The sequence below is a fragment of the Pan paniscus genome, chromosome 23, assembly GCF_029289425.2.
Source record: "Pan paniscus chromosome 23, NHGRI_mPanPan1-v2.0_pri, whole genome shotgun sequence".
In the NCBI taxonomy this organism is placed as follows: domain Eukaryota; kingdom Metazoa; phylum Chordata; class Mammalia; order Primates; family Hominidae; genus Pan; species Pan paniscus.
The window spans coordinates 35,952,966-35,980,260 of NC_085927.1; the positions used below are offsets into that span (position 1 = coordinate 35,952,966).

Consider the following 27,295-nt stretch of genomic DNA (forward strand, 5'->3'; position numbering starts at 1 on the left):
GGTCTTAACATCTTGGAGGGATAAGTGCACAGAGATAGTTAGGAATTGTGCATTTCCTGTGGTCCTAATGGAGGACAGTGTCACCTTCAGATGGTGTGTGCATCTCTGGAGGACATGTCCACCATGAAAGATTTGGATTTATTCATGCGTCTATCTGCCCATCCACCCACCCATCGATCATTCATCTGCTCATCAATTCACCCATTCACTTTTCCACCCATCTACTCATTCACCCACTTAACTATCCATCTATCCATTGTCCGTCCATCCATCTGTCCATCCAATCATCCACCCATCCACCCAACCACCCATCCATCTGTCTGTCCAACCATTTATCCATTTATCCAGTCATCCATCCATCTTTCCATTCATTCATCCATCCATGCAGCCATCCATTCATTTATCCATTCATCCATCCTACCACCGCTTACCCATTTATTCACCTATCCAACCACCATTTTCTTTTCTTTTCCCTGTCTTTCCTTCCTTCCTTCCTTTCTTCCTTCCTTCCTTCCTTCTTTCTTTCTTTCTTTCCTCTCTCTCTTTCTTTTCTCTTTCCTTCTTTCTTTCTTTTCTTCCTTCCTTCCTTTCTCATTCTTTTTCTCTTTTTCTTCTTTCCCTCTCTTTCTTTCTTTATTCTTATCTTTCTATCTGTAGCTGTTTATTCAATATTTACTGAATCCTTGCCATGTGTTAGGCACTGTGAAAAATGCTAAGTATATTGTGGTGATCAGAAGCACATCCCATTCCCACCTTCATGTACCTCACAGTTTAGTGGGCTGGGAAGACCTTATCATATGGTCACCCAGAGCAGAGGGGAGACTTGCAAACTGAGCCAAGAGTCCAGAAAGGAAGTGAACACAATTCTGCAGATCCTGACCTAGGTTGGGAGTCAGGAAGGGCTTCCCAGAGTAGGTGTCATTTGGATGGAGATCTGAACAAAGAATAGGAGTCACTTAGATTGGAGTGGGACACTGGGGATTGGGGGTGCCTTCCAAGCAGAGGAAATAGCACATACAAAGGGCCTGTGATGGTGCATTGGAGAGACTGAAAGGAGACCAGTGAGGACAATCTGGCACAAAACAAGCTCAGCAAAAGAAGAGGATCAGATCAGGGTCTTAGAGGCTGTTATGAGATTGGGTTTTATTTTATGGTTGAAGGGAATCAATTGGCAAGCTTTTCAGGGGCAAGAGCAGTTGGAGAGGACCAGCCAGCATGCCACCCCAGACTGTCATCTCCATAAAGGCAGGACTCTCCTCTGCCTTGTCCAGTGCTGTATTCAGAGCCAAGAAGGGTGTCTGCCCTGGAGGTGCTCAGTAAATCACTGTTGAATAAATGAAAGCTGACTTTGTCCAGGGGAAAGACAGCTCCAGCCTGGTAGATGGAGTGAAGATGAGGAGGAGTGGATGGATGGGCTTGGGAGATGATCAGGAGCCATGAGGGCAGTGTGGGTGAAACAGAAGCTTTGGGGTGAAGCTGAGGGGTATGATGTGGAATCCTCAGCAGATCTCCACACAATGACTGCATAATGGGGAGAACAGCTCCCTCCTTGCAATACACCATCCAGAGGAGAGCCGGGGTAAAATACCTGCCACGCTCTAAATGCATCTGACAGAGGTTGGATCTGAAGGGATTTCTGCTGGACAAGGAATAATAATAACAAAATAATTGATGATATCATCCACATGGTAACAATCACCACAAAAATAGCCTATGCCACTGTCTACACTTGCGAATCACACTTATTTTTGCCCCAAAGAGAGGTTAATCTGTTCAGTTACAAAGGCACTATATGCATATGCCCATAATAAATAATTTAAATAATAAAGATACAAGAAATAGGAAGTAAAGAGGTGTTTCTACCCTCTAGAATTCCTCTCTTCAGAGGTCATGAAGCTCAACAGTTGATTCTATTTTAAAAAAACCCTTTACTCTCCACTGCTTAATTTGATCTCTGAACAAACCCAATACGGAAAGGCTGAGCTGAGATTGTCAGTCCGTTTTATGAATGCAGAGACTCAGGTGCAGAGAGGCTCCACAGCTTGCTAAGGCCAGGGTCCAGGTCTAGAAGCTCAGTTAAATGACCCTCCGAGTAGCTGTCATCCCTCGGAATCTGGTCCTAGTGCCATGGCCAGCCCACTTCTGTCTGGGTTCTCAAGGGTATATAATAAAATGCTGGACAGTGGACCAAATCCAGGGGCTTATATAATTGGAGTGACTCAGCGAACATTGAAATGAAAGATGGTGAGGAGGATGTGAGAGGTAATTTTTGGGAAACAGCTATTATCATAGAAGCTCTGAGAGATGTAGACATCTGTGGGTGGGGAAAGTAGGGATTTTCAGGGGTGGTTTCCCAGCAAGGCTTGTGGACTCAGGGTGATATATATACATTTTTTTTTTTGTCTCACCAGTCTGCTGCTGACATTGGGCAGATCCAAGAACTGCAGCTGCAGCTGGAGGAAGCCAAGAAGGAGAAGCACAAGCTACAAGAACAAGTATGTGCTCAGAGCCATCCTATAGTTGTATTAGTCAGGGTTTTCTTAGAGGGACAGAACTAATAGGATGTGTGTGTGTGTGTGTGTGTGTGTGTGTGTGTGTATGAGTTTATTGTTTGTTTGTTTATTTTTGAGACAAGAATCTCACTCTGTCGCCCAGACTGGAGTGAAGTGGCGCGATCTTGGCTCACTGCAACCTCTGCCTGCCAGGTTCAAGCGATTCTCCCGCCTCAGCCTCCCAAGTAGCTGGGATTACAGACACCCGCCACCATGCCTGGCTAATTTTTGTTTTTTAAATAGACACGGGGTTCTACCATGTTGGTTAGGCTGGTCTCTAACTCCTGACCTCAGGTGATCCGCCCTTCTCAGTCTCCCAAAGTGCTGGGATTATAGGTGTGAACCACCAGGCCCAGCTGGGAAATACGTTAAGTATTAACTTACATGACCACAAGGTCCCACAATAGGCCTTCTGCAAGCTAAGGAGCAAGGAGAGCCAGTCCAAGTCCCAAAACTGAAGAACTTGGAATTCAGTGTTCGAGGGCAAGAAGCATCCAGCACGGGAGAAAGATGTGGGCTGGGAGGCTAAGGCCCATCTCTCTCCTTTTCACGTTTTCCTGCCTGCTTTATATTCTCTGGAAGCTGATTAGATGGTGCCCACCAGATTAAGGGTGGATCTGCCTTCCTCAGCCCACTGACTCAGATGTTAATCTCTTTTGGCAACAACCTCACAGATACACCCAGGATCAATACTTTGTGTCCTTCAGTGGAGTCAAGTTGACACTCAGTATTAACCATCACAGGGAGGAAGAGAGGGATTCTCCCTGGGCAGTTACTTATACTTTGGCTCCTGGAAACTGTTTCCTTCATTCTTTTATTCATCAATTCATTCAAATACTCAATTCCAGTTGTGTGCAAGGTGAATTGAGACCAGTCCTTAGAGAGACAGACACATGCACACACACTCACACTCATTTACTCTTGCCTGTGCTTGTGCTGAATCCAAGCATGCCCCATGCACTGAGACCCAGCCATTCAGTGCAGAATTTTCTCCATCTGAGAAGTGGCTCCAAGAACAAAGAGATGGTCTGTGCAAGACAGGATCACGATCCTCTGCGAAATCTTCCTTTGAAGTCATGGTCCCTCCAAACATCTCTGGCTTTCCGTCATTACCTAGAGGGTTGCTATTATCCATGAAATTTTCAAAGCTCTTCTAGAACCCTGGCATGCACCTGCTTAAAGTGACTGTTGGAGTGACCAGGTCTCAAGCAATTTCCTATGGGTGCTGGATAACAACACGCACAACAAATGGAACAGCAGCAGTGGCCATTTGCTGGCCGCTTATTATGTGCCAGTCACTAATCTCCTCTAATCCTCACAAGAAAAATGAAGAAACCAAGGCTCAAGGAAAGGAACTGACTTTCCCAGACTCACACACCAGGCTGAAACCTAGCTCCCAAACCCACACTTGCTTGTATCTTTTGATGCTGTAGCTTGTTGCTCACAGACTAGCTTTGCTCCTTGATCAGAGCAGGGAAGGAGAGAAGGGAAGCACTGATTAAAAGTCTTGTTTTCCATTGTGAAGGCATAAGAAGCATCACCTCCCAGCACCTGAGACCCAGGATCAGGGTCTGGTGTGAGGGTCCAGTGAAGGTCCCAAGATTGACACCTGGCCATTCTTGCTTGTGCAGACATTTAACATGCAGCACACCTGAGTAGAGAAGAAAGCTCCTCCCACCCTCCCAGGCTGGGTCCTGCACATGTCTCTGTCCTGGTATCAGGGACAACAGATGTCCAATAGACTTCTCTCATACTTACAGCTGCAGGTGGCTCAGATGCGCATCGAGTACCTGGAACAGTCCACCGTGGATCGAGCCATCGTCAGCAGGCAGGAGGCGGTCATCTGTGACCTAGAGAACAAGACAGAGTTCCAGAAGGTGCAGATTAAGAGATTTGAGGTACGTAGTGATTCATAAATAGTGCTTGGGCCGAGAGCAGGGAGAGCTTTTGTGTAAGCTTCATCCATCCTTCTACTACTCATCTATCTACTCACATGCCTTCATCTAGATATACATTACTCATCCACTTCTCACCCAAGCTCCCTCCCTCCTTCCATCATAGCATCATCCCTCAAGCCACCTACCCATTTACCCATCTATCCTCACGTATGTCTCTCCATCTCCTTCCACCATCATGGGTCCATTCCTCCATCCTCCCTTCCATTTGTTCTTCCTTTCACCTTTACTTTTTCTTCTCTTCCTCTATTATTTTTTCTTTAGCCCTCAACCCCTCTGTCTGCCCATTCTTCTATGCATTGATCCAGTTCTTCCTACCTCCGTCCACCTACTCAATCACTTACATGCCCAACACTCATTTTGAACAGAAATTTATTTTGCACCCAGTGTGGGCTAGGCCCTGTTTTAGGTGCACAGAAGACAGATGTATGACACAGATCTGCTTTCAGAAGCATATGTCTTTGTAAGCAATGTGGGTAAGATATGTACATAAATATCTGTAATATGGAGAGAGGGCTGTGATGTTTAGAGGATAGAGATCTTTTCAAGACTCTGGAATCAGGAGGGCTTCTGGGAGGAGGTGGCATTAATGCTGAACCTTGAAGGACAGGTAAGACTTGGATGGGCTGGGGTGAGGTTCAGTGATTACATTCACATTGCCCTTGAGCTGGGAACACAGGTGTTCACTTCTTCAGCTCTGTAGGCCAGTGACATGGGACTCTTACAGAAGACATCACCATTGTCAAAATCCTTTCACATAAGCCACTCCACTTGAGGTTTGATACAGTCCTGTGAGGCAGGTAGGATAAGCCTTATCTGATGAGAAGATGACCCCAGAGAGGTCAAGTGACTTGCTGAAGATAAAGCCAGGCAGTGCGTGGGATAAGGTAGATGGACACCTGACCTTCACTTCCTCCTGGTTACAGGTTCCAATTTCTCTGCAGCCAGCTGGCTTCACCACAGTAAGACAGTGCGTCTAGACAGTTGGGAGGCTGCATTCCTCATTCTGAAACATTTCCCCCTGATCTCCCTAGGGGCATCTGGTCTCCAACAAGGCTGCTATGGATGAAGAACAGAGAGAAATTCTTCTTTGCTTTGACCCTCAGTGGTTCCCAGAAATTGCTCAAGGGATCCCTCAAGGTCTGACTGTCTCTGCAGATCACCATGAAACTTTGATCTACTATATTTTAAATGATTAAATATGTAAAGTTGGGCTATATCACATGCCATTTTAAAACTTGTTTCTAGCGTAGTGAAATGACAGCAGAGGAGAAAAGAAAATGAATGTGGGAAAACTTCAAATGGAAAAATTCTATCTCCAAATTCAATTTTGCCCTCTGCCACTATGATTTGAATTTAGTAGAATCCTGGGTCTTTGAGGTGTAGAGATGGGGTACCTCAAAGACACAGTTTGAGAACTCCTTCCACTCTTCCTGCTGTTCTTGGAATTGTGGCTGAACTTCATTTGAGAGGTGAACTGAATAGGAAAGCATTTCTTTTAGGTTATTATTTGGTGTCTGATCTGCAGGCTGTTATCCCCACTGCCTGTGGCTGCAGAAAAAGGGCTCAGAGTCCTTAGCAGGGGCTTGAAATATTCATGTGGGTCCCGTCTTATGTCAACACTAGAGTATTTGCCCATCAGGATCGATTGGTTCCAGGCTTGTTGGCCAACTAATGAATTCTGCAGAACAGTCTTTGGGTTTGTTTTGTGTGGCACTCGTGATGGCGAAAGCACTTTTCTCTCTATTGTTTCATTGTGTCCTCAAGGATTCCCCATCCCCCCGCCACCAGGAAAGGAAAAATGTCATAAAATAGTAGGGCTGAGGCTCATGAGAAATTATCTGAACACCCTCATTTTATAAATCAGGAAACAAAAACACATGTGGGGGAAAGGTTTTTGACTTCAGCAGAGTTCTCTCTTCATTGCACCAGCCCCTCGAGATAAATAGGAGCTGCTAAAAAAAAAAGAATTAATAATCCCCCATCCCTTATCTGGCACATCCTATGTGCCAGGCACCCAAGCCTTCTGCATACCAAGAAATTAGATTCTGACAGCGTCCCTGGGACACAGGTACTATCATCATCCCTGTCTCTCAGAGAGCCTCAATAACCTGCCCAAGGTCACATAGCCAGGGAGAGGTAGAGGTGGGATTTGAACCCAGAGGGTCTTGGGGGCAAGGGTTCTCATAAATGTGCTACACTGCCTCTCAGAATAGCAGTTATTTTATTTATTTATTTATTTTTTCGAGACAGGGTCTCTCTCTGTCACCCAGGCTGGAGTGCAATGGCGTGATCTTGGCTCACTACAACCTCCACCTCCCAGGTTCAGGCAATTGTCATGCCTCAGCCTCCCGAGTAGCAGGGATTACAGGCATGTGCCACCATGCCCGGCTAATTTTTGTATTTTTTAGAGAAGGGATTTCGCCATGTTGGCCAGGCTGGTCTCTAATTCCTGACCTCAGGTAATCCACATGCCTCGCCTCCCAAAGTGCTGGGATTACAGGCTTGAGCACTGCGCCCAACCATCATTTTTTGCATGTTGTTAATTCTTCATTTTTGTAGCAGACATCAGTATTCTTATCCCGATTATGAAAACACAGGAAACTCGGCAAAGGATTTATCTTCCTGAGGCTCCCTTGTTTCATACCCCTGGCCTCCAACTCCAAGGTGGGCATGTGTCTCTGCCCCTCCCAGGTCCTGGTGATCCGGCTTCGGGACAGCCTGATCAAGATGGGGGAGGAGCTTTCACAGGCGGCCACCTCCGAGTCCCAGCAGCGGGAGAGCAGCCAGTACTACCAGCGGCGCCTGGAAGAGCTGAAGGCCGACATGGAAGAGCTGGTGCAGCGGGAGGCAGAGGCCAGCCGGCGGTGCATGGAGCTGGTGAGTCCTGTCCCCATCATGGGCTCTTAGCGACTGAGGGTTTGCAATGTGGTAGACCCCCCTTTCTTAAGACTTCTGAATGGGAGACTCATAGGTTTGGGTCCTGGGCCTCCGGGGTGTGCCGGAAGCCAGGAGAAACAAAAAGGGGAGAGTGGGCTGAGACAACACTGTCATTGGCTGCAAACCCTGGAGGTGGGCCCAAAGTGGACCAATGACATTCACTGCTGCCGGATGGCTGCCAAGTTCATTTACATATCAGATCCCAGACTTTCTTTTCCTGCTCCATTCATTCCACTCCAATGGCAGGAAGGCCTCATAGAAAAGAGGAAAAAACTGGTATTTATTAACGGCCTATCTTTCACCAGGTCTCAATATCCATAATATTCTATAATCCTCATGTCAGCCCTGTGAAGTCAGAATTATTGCCCCCATTTCACAGATGAGGACAAACCGAGCCTTGCAGAAGGGGAGATGACTAGTCTAAGGCCACATCTAGTAAACATAGAGCTATTTCTGGGCTGTTAATAGCACAACAAAAATAAAAGATACAAATGATGATTCAAGCCACCATGTGTGAAGTATTTGCTCCCTACCAGGTTCTGAAGGAAGCATTTCTCATGTAAATCCTCATTTCAGAACTGTGAGGTAGGTGCTATCTTGATGTCCCTTAAAAAGGTGGGGAAACTGACACGTGGAGATATCAACTTGCCAAATTGAGGCTCCGAATGGTACATTTGCTTGCCCAGGGTCACACAGGAGTAAGAATTTGAACCCAAGGCTGCCTGACAATGTAGTCTCTGCTTTTAGTCACTAACTCATATTTTGTCTCCAGGATGGACCAAGGAACCTTTTTTTTTTTTTTTTTCCTGGAGACAGAGTCTTGCACTGTTTGCCAGGCTGGGGTGCAGTGGCACGATCTCAGCTCACTACAATCTCCATCTCCCAGGTTCAAGCGATTCTCGTGGCTCAGCTTCCTGAGTAGCTGGGACTACGGGCATGAGCCACCATGTCCGTCTAATTTTTTGTATTTTAGTAGAGACAGGGTTTCACTTTGTGGCCCAGGCTGGTCTCAAACTCTTGAGCTCAGGCAATCTGCCCACTTCAGCCACCCAAAGTGCTAGGATTACAAGTGTGAGCCACTGCGCCTGGCCCCAAGGAACATTTTAAAATTTGTTTCTTGCCTAATGGGAAGGTTTCTCCATCATTCAGTGTGTTGTTCTAAGAAGTTTTCTGCACAGGTCACAGAGCATCTAAGAGTGACTGTTCCACTTTTTCTCCACGGGGCCAGATATCACTAAGGTTCCAGATTTCTGATTCTGTGACCTGGGGTGTACCTGGCACCCCTATCGCCTACCATCACTCAGCCTTCTAGAGACAGCCCACAATATGCCAAGCCTTGGCCCAGAGGTCTCTAAATTACATTTGTTTCCTCCTTCCTGCATTATCCACTCTGGTGTTGTGAGAGGTCTTACCAACTTGTTCTTCCTGCAGCAAATATATTAATATGTCTCGGGCTACTGTCTTTCACAGCCGGTGTCATCCCCATCAGCTTTGCCCTTGACAAGCTGGCTGTCTGGTTCTTCTGTGAGGGGCAGTAAGGCACCGCACAGAGACAGAGGTTCCCAAAGTCCAGGCCTCCTGACTGGCAGTTCCTCCACACCCATGGCCCTGGGAGAGAGAAAAGCTCCTTCCTCCAATTGACAGGATAACTTCCTCATTAACCAGCCCCATTTCTCATGCAGCTGAGCACCCCTCCTGCAAGCTCTGGCTGGGAGGAGAGAACATCCCCAGCCTTTCTCCTCTGATGTCTTCTTTAACTAGCCAGGCACTCAGGCATTCTGTCCAGATCAAATAGTGATTTTCTTCCTCTCTGTCCCTTGATCTCTTTTTCTCTGTCTCTTCTCTCCTTCCCTCTTTTCTCTCTTTCCTCTCCCTGTCCCCATTCCTGGGGCCATATTCAGATCTTGAAAGGCCCTGAAATACTGAAAAGATTATAGCATAGTTCCCACATATGAATCAAAATGGACACAACACAAAACCTTAAAGAGCTTGCATGCATGCTGAAATTAGACCTGCATCTGTCTCCAATTTCTGATGGCAAGATTCTGGATAAGTTTATCAAAGCTGAACTTTTCTCTTTAGTTTGGTGAGTGTGGTTGAAAGGAGTGTTCGTTTCCTAGGATTGCCATAGCAAATTATCACAAGCTGCATAGCTTAAAACAACAGAAATTCATTCTCTCGTAGTTGTGGTGGCCTGAAGTCTGAAATCAAGGTGTGAGCAGGGCTACACTCCCTCTGAAGGCTCTGGAAGAGCATCCTTCCTTGCCTCTTCCAGCTTCTGATGGCTCCAGGTGCTCCTTGGTTTGTGGCTGCCTCAGTGATGGCTTTCTTCACATGGCTTTCTTTTCTGTGTATGTGTGTCCAAAATATCCCTCTGCCTTTTTCTTATAAGGACAACTGTAATTGGATTCAGGGCTCACTCTAAATCCACGTTGATCTCACCTTAAGATCCTCACCTTAATCATATCTACAAACGCTTTTGCTTTTTTTTTTTTTTTTTTTTTTTGGAAACAGAGTCTTGCTGTGTCTCCCAGGCTGGAGTGCAGTGGCACAATCTCAGCTCACTGCAACCTCTGCCTCCTGGGTTCAATCACTTCTCCTGCCTCAGCATCCCAAGTAGCTGAGACTACAGATGCGCGCCACCATGCCCAGCTAATTTTTGTATTTTTAGTAGAGGCGGGGTTTCACCATGTTGGCCAAGCTAGTCTCGAACCCCTGACCTCAGGTGATCCACCCACCTTGGCCTCCCGAAGTGTTGGAATTAACAGGCATGAGCCACCGCGCCTGGCCTACAAACCCTTTTTCTAAATGAGATCACATTCACAAGTCCCAGGTGGACTTGTCTTTTGGGAGGCAACCCTCCAACCCACTACAGAAGAGGAAGGCACATTTCTGCTTGGTTGGCATTCTGAAGTTATCCAGTACATCCTGTCGTTTCCTTAATGCTTCTGTGGAAGAACAAAGCTCCACGAATAAGGTCAGGCCAGCAGCCTCTTCCAAATACTGGATGTCCTAAAACTCACCAACCTATTTGCTCTCAAATATTTCCTTTGCCTTTGAGCTCTGGGAAGTTTCCACTGGGAGAAGGGAGGAAGTCATGCTTTCTTGTATCACTCATTTATTCATTCAACAAATACCTATTCAACGCCAGCTATGAGCATGGCACAGGGATAGGCACTGGTGAGGAAGGGCAAGGAATCATAAGGTCCTTGCTGTGTAGAAGTTACACAGTGTGCCCAAAACAGGGCTCAGTGGGAGAGTTAAGTCCTCACTGTGATTGAAAGCCTAGTCTTGCTGCTGAGGCCCCTCCTATAGGTGTGGCATCCTGGTACTCTCCCTGGCTTCTGTTCATGTCTATGCCACCAACTTGCCTTCCCTCATCCCATTTCTATAAGATAAGGGGCAGCTTCTTCGTGCCATATGTTCTCTCTAAACTACACTAAAATCCTGCAAGGCAGCCAGAGCTTTGCTTCTTTCCTTCATGCAATATGTATCCATAGTTTTCACTGTGGGTCAAGCCCTGTGCTTTATGCTGGATACCCAGTGAGGAAGAGCACACACCTTTGCCCCCAAGGAGCTCATAGATGGAAATATATAACTGCATGAGAAAATACAACTAAGGCCATTCCTAGTGTACTTTATACAAGTATGGAGTTTCCTCCGTAATGAGAGCTCAGAGCCTTCACAGGCAAAACAAGGGGGCATGCACTGTGATTTGAGGGATTTTAGAAGGCCAGTTGGCACCAAATCTCTCTCCCATGCCCACTGTCACCACCACAAGTCCATTTCTTTGGGCAAAGTATTGCCTTCTCCATCTTCCTTTTTTTTTTTTTTTTTTAATTGAGACAGGGTCTTAGTCCCCCAGGCTGGAGCGCAGTGGCACAGTCATAGCTCATTGCAGCCTCCAACTCCTGGACATAAGCGATCCTCCTGCCTCAGCCTCCAGAGTAGCTGAGACTACAAGTGCATACCATTGTGCCTGGCTAATTTTTCAATTTTTTTAAAATAGAAGTGGGGTCTCACTACTTTGACCAGGCTGGTCTTGGACTGCTGGCCTCAAGCCATCCTCCAGCCCCAGCCTCCCAAAGTGCTAGGATTATAAGCATGTCACCGCTCCTGGCCTGTCTTCATTTTTAGAATTCAAATCCTCCCTGGGAGGGATAGAATACACTTCCTAACTCTATAGTCCAAGCATTCATTTATTCATTCCATCAACAAACGTTAATTGAGTTGTTCTATGTTCAAGCCGTTCGCAGAAGTTGTCTTCTTTAGCACTTAATGTCAACCTCAGCAAGTGGAGAACATGGAGGGGCCAGGGTGTGAGGTTGTCCAGGGCTGCAGGGTCAGAAAGGGCAGAGCTGGGATTGGTGCCCCACGTGTCCAATGCTAAAGCTCTCACCAGGTCACCCTGCTGCCCTTTCAACCCAACCTTGCTGAAAAATGGCTCTGCTGTGGAGACCAAAAAAAGGATCCGGTGCTCTGGGCCCTGGTGAGCAGTGGGAAGGATGTTGATGGATCTCCTGTCCACATTCCTTTCCGCCCGTCCCCAGCCTGTACTATTTGTCACTGTTGGTGTTGGTTTAAAGGACTGAGTTGTTGCATGTGAATGATTTATACCCCCAGCTGACTCTCTGGCACATCCAGATCAGGATCAATTACCCCTCCGGTGGAACTTTGCTTCCCAGAAAAAAGAAAAACGAGGTTTTCCCATTAATTTTAGTAAATGTACTATTCCTGGAGACTCCAGGAGCCATTATGGAGAAAATAATATTCTGGCTCTAAATCATTCCAGTCCCTTTGTCATTAGAGCAGTGAAACAACTCCTCTGTGGATGTATATATCCTGTTGTTTTTCAGTAGTTACAGGGCCCAGGGGAACCACCCTGGTCCCAAGACTGGGTAATCAAGGGGTGCCTGAGGAAGCTGGAAGTCCTGATGCTGACGGGAAGGCCTGACTTCGGCCTACCAGGTGCACCTATTTCGGAGGCTGCACCTGTTGGGTTTTACCCTTCATCACCTTGGCCTGATTCTCCGGTTTTGACTTTCCCCTGATCCAGGTGTCCTTTTCACAAGTTCCCCAGGTCTTGAAAAACTTGCATGGTGCTTCTGCTTACTCTTCCTGCATCCACCCGGTGACCTGAGCTAGAAATTGCAGCAACCTGTCTCCCTCTTGCTCACATAGCTTAATGGTCAGACCCGCTGATTTTACCCTATTATTTTTCAAATTCACCCCTCCTGACCCATTTTTGCTCACTCTATCTTTATTTAAGCATCATCCCCTCCAGTCTGGGCTTCTATAGTGACTTCTCACTTGTCTCCCCACTTTCCCTTCAGTCTTGGTCCGCCCTGCAGGAGATCCTTCAAGAAGGAGCATAGCTTACTGTGTTATTTCTCTGCTAAGAAATATTTTATGGGGCAGAATATGTTGGCTCATGCCTTATAATCCTAGCACTTTGGGAGGATGAGTGGGAGGATCACTTCAGGCCTGAGTTCAAGACCAGCCTCGGCAACATAGCAAGACCCCATCTCTATGAAAGAGAGAGAGAGAGAGAAAGAAAGAGGAAAGAAGGGAAAGGAAGGAATTAAGGAAGGAAGGAAGGAAGCAACAAAGAAGAATTTGCTATGTCTGCTGGCATGTACCTGTAGACCCAGCTACTCAGGAGGCTGAGGTGGAAGATTGCTTGAGCCCAGGAGTTCAAGATTACGGTGAACTATGGTTGCACCCCTGCACTCCAGCCTGGGTGACAGAGCTAGCCTCCATCTAAAAAAGAAAGAAAGAAAGAAAGAAAGAAAACAACAAAAAGATCTTCCATGGGTCATGGGTCTCCATTGCCTTCAGAACAAAGTTCAAACTGCTTCCTATGGCCTACAAGAAATCTAACCTCTCTAGATTTTTCCACCTCTGGTTGTCTGCCTCTCATCCTCTTACCTGTTCTACTTAAGCATAAAGGCAGATGTTGAGGACTGCTGTAGTTTGAATGTTTGTCCCTCAAGCATCATGTTGAAATTTGATCCTCAGTTTTGCCATTAATTTTAGTAAATGTGCTATTCCTGGAGACTCCAGGAGCCATTATGGAGAAAATAATATTCTGGCTGTAGATCATTCCTGTCCCTTTGTCATTAGAGCGATGAAGCAACTCCTCTGTGGATGTATATATCCTGTTGTTTTTCAGTAGTTACAGGGCCCAGGGGAACCACCCTGGCCCCAGAACTGGGTAATCAAGGGGTGCCTGAGGAAGCTAGAAGTCCAGATGCTGACGCAAAGGTCTGACTTCGGCCTGCCAGATGCACCTGTTTCAGAGGCTGCACCTGTTGGGTTTTACCTATTGGGACCTCATAGGAGGTGTTTGGGCAGATCCCTCATGAATGGCTTGGTGCCTCCTCATGGTAACGAGCGAGTTCTCACTGTTGTTCCCCTGAGAAATGGCTGTTGAAAACAGCCTGGCACTTCCTCCTCTCTGTCTTGCTTCTGCTCTTGCCATGTGATCTCTGCACATATCAGCTCCCCTTCCCTTTCTGTCATGAGTGGAAGCAGCTAAGGCCCTCACTAGAAGCAGGTGCTGGTGTCACACTTCTTGTGCAGCCTGCAGAACTGTGAGCCAAACAAACCTCTTTTCTTTATAAATTACTCAGCCTCAGGTATTCCTTTATAGCAACACAATTGAAATAAGACAAGACCCCAGTGCCATGTTACTCCTTGATTCACCACCTTTATCCTCATGCATCCTGCTGCCTGCCTATGCAAATTTCAAAACTCAAATATCAGGTTAAGCACCTCCTTTGTGTTCCCGTACCCCCTGTGCCCACCCCATCAATGCATGTGTCACCCAGTTATTGTAAATGCCGATGTTCTTGTCTTCCTAGAGAGAGAGACCCTGAGAGAAGACTTTACTTGACTCGGGCTGCAACCTCCATATCAGAGTCAGGTATAGGGTAGATGCTCAGTAATTGCTTGCTGAATAATTTTCTCAGCATTTTGAAGTTTTACCTCTTAACAGAATGGCTCAAAAAAGTACATCTTAGAAATGGAAAATTTTAAATCAACCAACTGTTGTTTGTATCTTACTATGTACCTAGCCCTGTGCCTGATGTTGTGGGAGATGCAGACATGGATGGACTAGGGACTGTGCCCTTGAATTTCTCAAGATCTAGAGGAGGAGATGCACATGTCCCTCAATAACTCTGACACAAGATGGGATGTGTGGACAAAGGAAGAAATGGTTTCACACAAACAGGAGCCCTAGGGGAGATTGTATGGAAGATGCATCATTCATCTGAAACTTGTATGGAGTTTCTTGAATGATAAAGCAAATACTGGCTGGCAGCTTTGGGGGAGCAGTGATCCAGTCATGTTTATCATGACATCTCTCACTTGCATTCAGCAAGTGTCTAGTGAATGCCTGCTGTGTGTCAGGCAATGTCCAGGTTGCCGGAGAGTCAGAGAGAAACCAGTTACAGGGATATAAACACAGACTCTTCACCCCTTTCCTTTCTTCTCTTCCTTCTTTCTCATTGCAGCTCCCCTACTGCATGCCAATTGCAAAATCTCTTCCTCCTCCCTCTTCAACCTGTTTTCTTTTGCTTTCCTTGTTCTTCCTTATTCTTCCTTAGTTCTCACTTGTCTAGACTTAGGCATGCTGTTTCTCTCTCTCTCCTCTTTCTCTTTCTCCTCTCTCTCTCCTCTTTCTCCTCTCTCTCCTTTTTCTCCTCTCTCTCTCTCTCTCTCACACACACACACACACACACACACACACACACAATTGTTTTGACTCATGTTGGGAGGAGGGTCTGTGTTAAGTTTCTAGGCTACCATAACAAATAATCAAAACCTGGATATCTTAAAACAACAGGAACTTATTGTCTCACAGTTCTGGAGGCTAGATGTCTGAAATGAAGATGTTGGGAGAGACATACTCCTCTGAAGGCTCTAGGGGAGAATCCTTCCTTCCCCTGGTGGCTCCAGGCATTCCTTGGCCTGTGGGCTACATCATGCTTATCTCTGCCTCTGTCTTTATGTGGCCTTCCCCTCTTCTCTTTCTGTCTCCATGTGTATCTCTCCTCTTCTTATAAGGACACCAGTCATTGAATTCAGGGCCCACCTTAATCTAGTATGACCTCAGCTTAACTCATTACTTCTGCAAAGACCCTATTTCCCAATAAGGTCCCATTCTGAGTTTTTAGGTGGATATGGATTTTTGGGGGGCGCTATTTAACCCACTATACGGTGGTTGAAAAGAGCATTGCGCTTGGAGTCTGATACCTCAGACAGCTAAGTTAACATTGAAGCAACTCAATTTCCTCATCTGTAAAATAGGCATAATATGGCCTATTTTATTGGGTAGCTATGGGGATTAAATGAGATCATGTATACAAAAGTGTCAAATGACAGCCCATAATAAGCACCTAATAGATGGTACTTTATTTTCTTTCTTACTTTTCTTACTCTTCCTTTGAGTTTCTGATTTTCTCCTTCCACTCAAGCTTTATCATATTCTACCAGCTCCACATCCATGCAGTGCCCGTGAGTGGATGGCAGTGATGTTAATAGGATTTAATATTTGTTTATCATATACTGTATGGTGGGTACTGGGTTAAGTACTTTACATGAATCCTCTGTTTTGAGAACTTGTTTGGAGGTTTGGAGATATACCCTTGACCGAAGACTGGTCCTCCTCTATCAGAGACAGTCATCCTCTTGAAGCATGCAGCTTTGGGAGGGATGAACATGGAGTGGTGAGGGGGGAAGGGGACACCCGCCTAACCAGCTAGATCAGCCAGATCAGCCCTGGCGATCAACAGGGTGACAGATGTTACAGCTAGATCGCCCTCACATCCGAATCCTCTATTTTGAGCCTCACCGTTGGAGGTAATTGTCCTTATTTTATCATTAAAGAAACTAAAATCGAGACAGATGAAGCAATTTCTCCAAAGTCACATTCCCAGTAAATGGCAGAGTCAGAATTTGAATGCGGGTCTGACCGACTCAATGAATTTTAGATACATAGTGTTTACGTGTTCAAGTACAATTTTAAAAAATTAATAATATATGTTAATATTGCTTTTGATTCTGTAATCTAGAGGTTCTCAACCTTGGCATTATTGACATCTAGGATCAGATCATTCTGTGTTGTGAAGACTGTCCTGTGTATGGTAAGACGTTTAGCAGCACCCCTGTCCTCTACCTACTAGAGGCAAAGAGCATTTCTGCCCCATTTACCATAATCAAAAATGTCTCCAGACATTACCAAATGTCCCCTAAGGGGCAAAATCACCATCTGTTAAGAGCAACCTGTCTGAGATAATCCTCACCATAACCCTTTAGTTAACAACTATGATAACTCCCCATTTTACAGATGGTTAAACTGAGGCTCAGGGAGGTGCTGTGCCCAAGGTCGCAGGGCAGCTGGAGAAGGGGGAACATCAGGAAAGGAGAAAGTCAAGAATGGAAAGAGGCGGAAATTAGACTCCCTACCCTTGTAGGAAAAAAACCGGTAGCGGTTCCAGCAAAATCCAATCCCAACCTTCCTGAGACCCAGAGGCGACTTCACAGCAGAATCTAATTCTGAGTGGAATTGAAGGCCTTGCTGCAGACTGTGTACTTTTAATCATGTTTAAATAAAACATGGGACCATGGGTGTGATCTCCTCACTGAGCCTGGCTTGTCAGCCGCTTGGGCAAAGTCATAAATAGTTAATAGACAACCACTTATGGCTCTACTTCTGTTAAATCTAGCATCAATTATATATGGTTCATGCATTATTTATTTGGTGTTACTTTGGGGTATATCTTCCACCTTCGGGGGAGAAGTGTAAAGAATGTGAGGCGTAGAGCAGATTTGAGGATAGCTTGTTTCCCTCTGTACTGGTCAATTTGTGAAGGCCTTGTTGCCCTCCATATTGGTCAGTTTCCCTCGAAGGAAAAAGCCCATTGATGATTAGGAGATGAGTAGGAGGTGAATTTGGATCTGAGAGGACTTTACCAGACCACCAGGAAAAAAGATCGGGGCGGTGATGTGCTGGTAAATGTTTAACAACTGCCTTTCCAGGGCAGGTGGATTCCTGGCTTGTAGTGTTTGCCAATTTCTGTGGTGTAAATTCTCCCTCCAGGGCTGATTTCAACCTAACTACATGATGTCACCGAAGGCAGAGTTGGGAAGCAATGCCCAGTAGCGCATTGTTATATATCATTTGCACCATACAGGTACAAAAAGCACAAATACCTTCAAAAGCATAGTTAGAGCAAAACGTTAGCAAAATAATTAGAAAGCAATGTGTTTTGAGTACGTATTACCTTTGTTTTTCATATAATTTATTTAGTTGTAAGCTTGTATCATTTAATCTTTAATAATAGCTGTGTTTGACAACTGGCTTGCAAAATTCCCTAAAATTTAGCTATCAGCTCTTGCCAGCCAATGTGAGCCACTTCCTGCACTCCTGTGACCTGGCGTCTCCTTGGGGTGGTGTCCCCATACCCTGTTAGAAGGCGGTTGGCAGAGTGGAAGGAGTGGAAGGCTCTTAATCAAGTCTCATCGCTTACTGACTGTCTTTTTAAGCAAGATTACTTCGCCATTAGAAATCTGTCCTTCTGAGCATGCTCTTTTAACTCATGTATAAAATAGATGCAATCACATCTCCTGGAAAAGACTAAAACAAGTAATTCATGCCATGCTTCTAGATCTGCCTGTCACATAACTATCCCCAAAAGCACACCTGCTCCTCTCTCCCTGTTCATTTTCTCCTGCCTTCAGAGAATCTGAACACAGTAGGTAGGGGCCTTAGGAAGCCCAAAGTCAGGTTCTGTTTTTTGTTTGTTTGTTTTTGTTTTTTCATTTGCTTTAATTTTTTTCCACTCCCAAACCCCATGTTTTCAAAAGTCCCCTTCCATCTACTTACTCCATGGCATTCACCAAACCCACAGTGAAGGGGTTCATTTCAAAAAGCCCTTGGTGTTTTCCCCCTGCAAATGGCTATGAACTTGAAAACGTAAAGATGAATTATTCTGGCTGGGAACTGAAGTATTTAAAAAGGCATTCCATATGGAGGGCATTTGGGGCCATGAGCCAGGTGTAAATAACACATTTTATGGCTCTCCTGACAGGGAGATAGCCCTCCTAATTACTGCGCCGTTATCTCAGTGGGATCCAAAATGACCCAACACGCTTATAAACTCTGTGTTCACAGATTTCCTTTTAATCCCTACTCCTAATGGCCTCCCGCATCCTCAGAGAGCTGACAGGGGAACCCGTGGGTATTTCTGTCACTCCCCTCCTTCTAGGCGCTGTGGTTTCCTGTTTGTCCCCCTACAAAGGTTTCTGTACAAAAGAAACTTAGTCCTAATAGGCATTTAGGTGCTGCTAGCCTCAGACACGTTTCTGAAAGTGAATTCTCCCAAGCTGTCTTTATCTCACATGGTGAATGTGCTTGTCTCAATTCAAGAGGTGTTACCATCTAACGAAAGAGTTTCTTTGCGTCTGGCTCTGAGATGAGTTATCCTGATAATAAAATCTATTACCAAAAGCCTACCTAGGAATAATTGGGTCTATTACTCCCCGACTTGTGGCTTTGTTTCTGCATTGAAAACAGGCTCTCCAGCAATTAATCAGAATTTAAAGTTGCTAATACCAATTACAAATAATGCGCTGAGGCTCAAGATGGCAAACAGAGGAGCAGATACTAATCTTGTCCCTTGAGATTTCATCAATTGAACTTTCGTCACTTCAGACTTGCTGGAAATTAGAGTAACTTAACTCTGCAAAGTTAATTACTTAAAAAAGAAAGGGGAGAGATATTGATTGAATATGGCAGGAGTATATTAAATTATTCAAATAAATCCAATTTATATTGTTTAGATGAGATTATGCTTCACTTAATTGTATGCCAGGGAGGCTTAGGAAGGTTAGTCTTCATGGTAGAAAGCTTGATCATTGTTGCGATTTGACATCTTTAAAAGATAGTGGTCCCAAGGAAATCCAGGGGGCCCCAAATCAGACACTTCATGTTTTTGATTCATTTCCAAAGTATAATTCAGTTTGAAGGGTAATTCTCTTTTTACTGTTCTTTTTTGACAGAGCTTAAACAATAAGAAAGGGAGAGGGGATCTCAGAATATGAGGATCGACCAAGCAGTTGGGAAGCGAAATGGTTTTTTTGGGAGAATTGGCTGGTTTGGAATTCAAAGTGTATTTAGTGGGGAAAGATGAATATAACTTGTCTAGGTTATGGCTCTTTTAGTTGCAAGTGACGGAAACAAAATTAAATTGGCTTAAGCAAAAGGAAATTTATTGGCTCATGTAATGAAAAAGTTTCATGACCTCTGGCTTCAGACTCAGTGAAATTCAGGGACTCAAATGATGCCAACAGGCTGAATTCGGTGTGCTGGGGTCAACCCGTATCTGTTTGCCAGAGCTGACTGTGTCCATCTCTTCCCAATTCCATGCTCCATGACATCACACTGGTAGCTTGACATTGGCCATTGTGGGATTATTTACACTATGGAAATTGGCAAATGTTAAAGGATTTCCACTCATCCCCACAGTCAGTTTTGAACATTTACCAGCACACCACCGACTGAATCCCTCCCTTCCCATCTCCTTGGAGTTGATTGCCATTCTCAGACAGGCTTTCCCTTCCTAGTGGCAACAGAGTTAGGCTGACAAACAGCAAGGCTATCAACCTCAACAGGAAGAGGGCCCATTCCACCCAGCGGCTCAAACAAAGGCCAAGAAGTAGAATCTCATTGACCCTGATTGGCCTGGTTTGGGTTATATGCCCACACCTAAACCAAGCACTGGTACTTGAAGGGTAGAGGCTGGATTGAACAGTTCTGGGGTACATGCCCAGCCCTGAAGCCAGGAGTAGAGTCAGCTCCACCCTAGCCATATGGATGGAGAGTAGAAGAATAGATTCCCCCAAGGAAAATTGAAATGTTAGTGCCAGAAGGAGGAGAAATGGTTTCCAAAAAGGCAAAGCCTTTGGATGCCCACTGTGGAAGCCACATCTGTGGGCCTTGACTCTTGCAGAGATCTCTCTGCCTTGCCACAGGCCCCTTCTAGGTTTTATCTTCTCTGCTTGTGTTCCTGCCTCCTGCTTGACTTTTTCCTCCTCCTTTTTGTATATTTTCTGTTACTCCTGGGGCTGGGACATCCCATAAGTAGGGTGGATCAAAGAAAGGAAATGGAGGCTGGAAGTGGACAGCCTAAATTCCCTTTCTATCTTCTCAAAGGGAGTGGCTCACACAGTAGGAGGAGCTTGCCTTGAAGCCAGGAAGTCTGGGTCCAAGCCACACTTCTGCCTCTAACTGACTCTGTGGACTTGGGCACATCTTTTCCCTTGCTGGACTCACTCTCTCTGTAAAACGGACCAGACAACTTTTAAAGCTCTTTCTGCTGAGACCCCTGGGCAAGCCCAGAGCTGGTTGGTCATAGAGCTGCAAGCTTTGAGTGTGTCTCAAAGGGCTGATAGTCATGGTGGCAGCTTCCTCTGAAATAAGCACATTCCTACACCCCAAGAGCAATGCACAGAGTCACACAATCTCAAACCTGAAGGTGCCCAGGCCTCTTCATTCCAACTGGTGTCTTCTCCAACCTCAGACTGGTAAAAATTCCATCTCTGTTATGCAACTGGGGGGTTGGGGAAATTACTACCTCTGTGGGCAACAACATTCCCATAGACCTCCCCTTCTCCATCCCATTCTAGATTGATTCTATAGCTACCCCACAACTGGATTCCAGATGTGTCACCTTATCTGTTGGAGAGACGGTTTCAAAGGACAGAGAGATATCCCTTGCTTATCTCACCTGGGAGTTAGCAAGGAGGTATCCAGAGATTACCACGTTTTTTTCTTTTAAGTAGCCAAATCTTATTTTAAATCCATAGCTGATACAGATTTGTGGTAAGTAAAAGCAGAGCTCCCCATTAGGGCTCACCTACTTTTCCACCCTGGCCCCTGAGGCAGCACCATAAAATACAGCTTGATAACCTATGGTCAGATCTGGCTGCTGTCCTGATTTTTATAAATAAAGTTTTATTAAGACATAGTCACAAACATTTACCTATTTTCTATGGCTGCTTTGGGGCTACAACAGCAGAGAGGAGTATTTGTGATAAGACCATTTGGCCTACAAAGTCCAAGATATATACTACCTGGTCCTTTACAGAAAAAAAAAACACTTACCTTTGCCCTAGAACATTGCTTAGCACAGAGCAGGCATAAAAAAATACATGCTGAGAGAAGAAAGAGCTTGACAGGACAAAGAACTGGGAGTAAGGAGACTTAGATGCAAATCTCAGTTCCATCATGTCCTTACTGTGTGACTTTAGTCAAGGCACTCACTTTCTCTGTTTCCCTGTTAACTCATAAAATGGAGATAATTATTGCAACTGCTTCACAGCATTGTGGGGATTACTTAATAAAATAATGTGTTTAAATACTTATTACAGTGCCTGGCACAAAGTAAGCCCGCCTATCATCATCATCATAATAACCATCATCATCATCATTATCATCATCATTGCCATATCATCTTCTTCATCACCACCACCATCACCACCAGCACATCATCTTTTCCACCATTCCCACCATCAGCATCACCTCCATTGTTACCACAACCATTACCATCATTATCTTCATCACTGTCATCATCACCACCATTTGCATCATCATCACCATCACCACCAATCATCATCTTGATCACCACCATCATTATCATCACCATCATTACCACCACCACCATCATGAAAATTATTATTATCACTCTCATCACTGTGACCACCGCCATCATCATCACATCATTATCAGAGTGAGACTAGAATCAAAGAGCACTGCAGAGCCCCTTCAAGAGTAGGCAAGCCCTGTGATTCAGAGCAGGCATATAAGTCTAGGCCAGTGGTTGAATTATTTCCTATTTCAAAATTCTGTGAATGACGTCCCCAAATGCTGTATACCCCACCTTGTGACCTGTGAGTTCATAGATGCCTCCTTCTTTGTGCTCAGTGTCCTGAGTGTGAGCTTCATTGGAATTCTGCCTTCTCCAGCCTTGTCTTGGCTGCATTCCAGGTAAATGACTCGGAGCCCATCTTGCTGCATGTCACCTCTGCCGCCCGCCCGCTTGGATAATTAGAATCAACACATTCATTTCCCTAACAGCATTCTCATCTCCCCCTCGCAAAGTTTTCAAATGGAAAAAGAAAGGCAAAAACAAGCTACATCTGTCCTTGTTCAGGCAATTTGCAGCTGTCTGCAGCTGACATCCACCCAGCTGGGCGGCAGAACTAGCTTTCCTGTTTGCTTTTGGTGGAAGATGATGTGGTTGATGCTGTTATTAAAGTTTGGCAGTGGTTTGGAGACAAAGCGTCCTGCTGGAGAGAGACTTATAAACAAACACTCAGGGGGAATCCTTCAGGCTCCTGCCTTTGTGAGCTAATTGCTTGGTGGGTGGGGAGAAGAAAAAAGACTGATGTCACTTTTCAGCAAACAAAAGGAAAGGAACTCAAGAAATAAGATGATTTTCGGTTTTCGCTTCTTTCTGAGAGCCTGCTGAGTTTGCACACAGGTAGCAACTGGATGCTCTGATCCAGGAACTGGCAAGTATTTTCTGTAGAGGGACAGGTAGTAAATATTTTAGACTTTGTAGTCCATACTGTCTCTGTCACAACTACTCAACTCTGCTGTCGCAGCACAAAAGCAGCCCTAGACAGTATGCAAATGAATGAATAGATGAGCGTGGTTATGTTCCAATAAAACTTTATTTAGAAAAACAGATGGTGGACTGGATTTGGCCCACGGGCTGTAGTTGGCCAACTCTTGCTCTATGCTCTGTTGGAAGAAGAAGTGGAGTTGGAGGCAGACAGCAGAGCTGGGTTTAAATCTTGTCTCGATCTCTTTCAGGCACCTGTCCTCTTTGAGTCTTTGTTTCTTCATCTGTAGAATGGGTTATCAGGTAGTTGGGAGATTAGAATGTTTTGCACATGTTAAGTGGTCAATAAATTGTAATTCTTTGTAGTACTCACCCGCTGACCCCAGCCAAAAAACATGAGAGAGTGAAACCAAATAAAGAAGGCTGTCTGCTTTCCTGTTGGCCCTAGCTATGGTTACAGTTCAGTGATGCAGATCTTTTTGTAGCTCATTTGAGAGTCTGGCAGCTCTGAGTTTCCCAGGATGATCCTTCTGTTGTCTGTTCCTAGTGCCTTCCCACACCAAGATGCCTTCCTGTGTTCAGACTATTTCGTTTCCATCACAAAGGCGCGGCCTCAGTTAGGAAATCCCAAGTATGCAAATTAAGATTCTGTTTATGCACTTTTGTTGTTTAGAGAGAGTAGTTTTTGTTGTAGTTGGGTCGACATTAAAGACTTGTTGTCTGTAAGCCAAAGACATGGCTGCATGTCAAATCTAACAATCATGTTTGCATTTTAACTGGTATGATTTTCAAACAGGGTCCTAGGGACAATTCAGACTTATGTGTGCTGATACTCATAGTTAAGATTCACTTAACCTGAAAGGGCAAAAAAAAAAATTTTTTTTAGTAGAGGCGGGGTTTCGCCATGTTGGCCAGGCTGGTCTCGAACTCATGACCTCAGGTGATCCACCTGCCTCTATCTCCCAAAGTGCTGGGATCACTGGGATTCATGCCACTGCATTCCAGCCTGGGTGACAGAGTGAGACTGTCTCAAAAAAAAATACATATATATATATATAAATAAAATATATGTATTTTATATTTATATATGACTCACAGGTCATTATATATATATTTTTCCATGAATATATACATATATATATACATAGGAAAAGTGTGACCAGAACCCCGATTTGTGATTCTGTGGTTAGTTGCTTGCTTGGTTTGTGTCTGTTAAGGATGTCAGCTGGAGGTATATTTTAAGTTGCATTATGTATAGCTTGTATTTACTTGTTATTATTACTTATATAACAGCCTATCATTTATGCCAGGCCTGAGCATGTTTTATACCTCATGTCATTTAATTCTCTTCAATTTCGTGTGACTTATGGCTTTACTTTTCAAAATATATTCGCAGATCAGCAGCCTTGGCTATAGAAATGTAGAGTCTCAGGCTCAGCCCCACATCTTTGAGTCAGAATTGGCTTTTTAACAAGGTCCCAGGTGACTCCTAGGCACAGCAGCATGGCAGGAGCCCTGATGTCGGTATTTCATCAGCACTGAATTGCAGGTGAGGTTAGAGACAAGATCTCGGCTGGGCACGGTGGCTCACGCCTGTAATCCCAGCACTCTGGGAAGCCGAGGCAGGTGGATCACCTGAGAGCAGGAGTTGGAGACCAGCCTGGCCAACATGGCGAAACCCCTTCTCTACTAAAAATACAAAAATTACCTGGGTGTGGTGGTGCATGCCTGTAATCCCTGCTACTCCGGTGGCTGAGGCATGAGAATTGGTTGAACCTAGGAGGTGGAGGTTGCAGTGAGCCAAGATCGTGCCACTGCACTCCAGCCTGGGTGACAAAGTAACTCTGTCTCAAAGGAAAAAAACAAAAAAAGAGATAGGATCTCCTCCCATGCGGATCTCACCCACACAATCCTCTACACAATTTAGCTATGGTTCCTGCCTCTGTATTACTGATTTGTTTTTTTGCTTCTAGATCTTGTTTCTGAAGGACACTATCTACTTCCTATTGTTAAGCATCACTTTCTTCTTGGTGCTTCCAGTGTGGGGTCCAGAAGCTAACCACACACTTAGTAGGTGTTCCAATATTTACTAATTGCCGAGTGAACCCATGAAACATTCACACATGCAAAAGTGAGAGCTTACTCTTAAAAATGGGGTGGTGGTGGTGGCTGTGAATATCAATCAAAAGGGTTTCCTGAGCACATCTGCCCTTCAGGGCTTTGCATTTTTAGAACATAGAACAATAGCACCTCTTAGAACCTTCAGACCATAGAAATATAGAACATAGAACGTAGGACAGAACCCAGTGGCTCTTGGCCTGGAGTTCCTCCAGTTTTCTCCCATGGGGTGATTTCAGCAGACAGAACAAGTGAAGTGCCATAATTTCTGTGATATTTAGATTATTTTCTAACTCTCTATAACATATATGAATACCCTAGGATGGTGTTGTCAAACATGGTAGCCACCAGCCTCACAGGGATATTTACATTTAATTGAAGTGGAATAAAATTTAAAATTCAGATCCTCAGTCACACCAGCCACACATCAGGTGATCAATAGCTATGTGTGGCTAGTGGCTACCATATTGGACAGCAGGCATGATCTCAAACAAGCATAATCCTTTTGTGCATAATCCAAATGCTTTGTGTTCCCATCTTATTTGTAATTGCCTCCCAGACTTCTCCCTAGGGTGGAGGGGGCTGGACCACATGCCACTTCCTTTCCAATCCCTTTTGAACTCACACGTGACTTTTCTCATCACATCATTGTCACAAGGAGGGGGACCTGTTTCTGGGGCAACAAATAGTAATACATACTCATCTGAGCCTCATTTGGTCCCACAGCTGTTTTGGGTCAAATCTCAATTGTGTCTTAGGTCATCCTAGTCTTAGGATGGTGAGGAGGCAAACGTTATCATCTCACATCTGTATTTCATCCATTTTTTCCACAAGGTACCATCAACTTGCATTTTTTGAAAAATTAATTTACTCACTAAACTCTTTTATGTCTGCTAATTAATGTTCATACCTTTTCTTCCTCTAATACAACAGCATCTCTTAATTATCAATATGGCTACTCAACAATTAGACCTGCCAAATCTCAGCATTTGGAATGATAGCATCCTAGAACTTTGATATGTAAGACCTTAGAGCCTTCAAGCCAGAAAATCTCAGGATTAATAGAATCTTGAATCATTTGACACACATAATATTAAAATCTTATTAAATTGAACCATATGAATTTGCCACTTGTATAGGTCAAAATTGGTTCAATATAGCTGATTGTAATTGGCTCAACCTAATAGAAATATGGAATATGGAAATCTATACATTCTTAGAATTGTTAGCTCCTAATGCTACACAATTTTAGAACTTTAGGATTTTAGAACAGGGGCCAGTCAACTTTTTCTGCAAAGGACCAGGTAGTAAATATTTTCAGTTTTGCAAACCATAGAGTCTCTGTCTCAACCTCCGAAGTCTGTCATTATAGCATGAAAGAAGCCGCAGATAATGCATAAATGCCTAGTTGTGCTCCAATAAAACTTGATTTACAAAAACAGGCAGGAGGCCAGATTTGACCTGAGGGTTGTAAATTGCCGCCCCTGTTTTGGAACATAAAACTGAAAGGGTCCCACCAAGCACTTGGATTTGCACAGGAAACTCATAGACGTCTCCTATGGTTCCAAAGGGTCCCATTCAAATGTGGAGCCATTTTAAGCACAGTTTTGATTGGTTCAGTCCACTGTCTGTCCCAGGGCAGTGTCTGGCCTCCAGAGAGGGAATGCGGGGGAAGAAGGAGACTTTGGAGGCTGTGACCAAAGCGATCCCTGACACTGGGAGAGTGTCAAAGAGCCATGTCCCAGAGTTGGAGAAAAATGGGGGAGACTGTTGGAATCAATGCCTGGCTTCCAAAGTTCTGGAAGACCTTGTGAGTCACGCCCCTCGATCAGAAGCAAAAAATGATCCTGAGTGCCTGGGAAGGCAGAATTGATGGACCTGGCAAGAGTCAATGGGCCCCAGCTGCGAAGTGAATTTGATGAGGCTGTTCATCCAAGAGGCGTGCACAACCTGGCCATAACCTTGAGATGTGGAGGTAAAAGAGAGCACACCGCTTAGCAATTGTTTTTCTTTCCTGCTGAGTCAATAAATGAATAAATGGACCATGAGTGGCCAAGTGGCTGATACAATTTCAGACTCCATCAAAAGGAAGATCGCA

The 27,295-nt window shown here is 44.8% G+C and overlaps 1 protein-coding gene across 1 annotated transcript in view; it reads left to right on the top strand.

Moving 5' to 3' along the window:
* MYO18B (myosin XVIIIB) overlaps positions 1-27,295 on the top strand; it is a 268,281-nt gene that overhangs the window by 185,645 nt on the left and 55,341 nt on the right. The window contains exons 35-37 of the mRNA XM_034948321.3: positions 2,412-2,495; positions 4,313-4,450; positions 7,202-7,387. Of these exons, the coding sequence (XP_034804212.2) occupies positions 2,412-2,495; positions 4,313-4,450; positions 7,202-7,387 (408 nt within the window). The remainder of the gene's footprint in view (positions 1-2,411; positions 2,496-4,312; positions 4,451-7,201; positions 7,388-27,295) is intronic.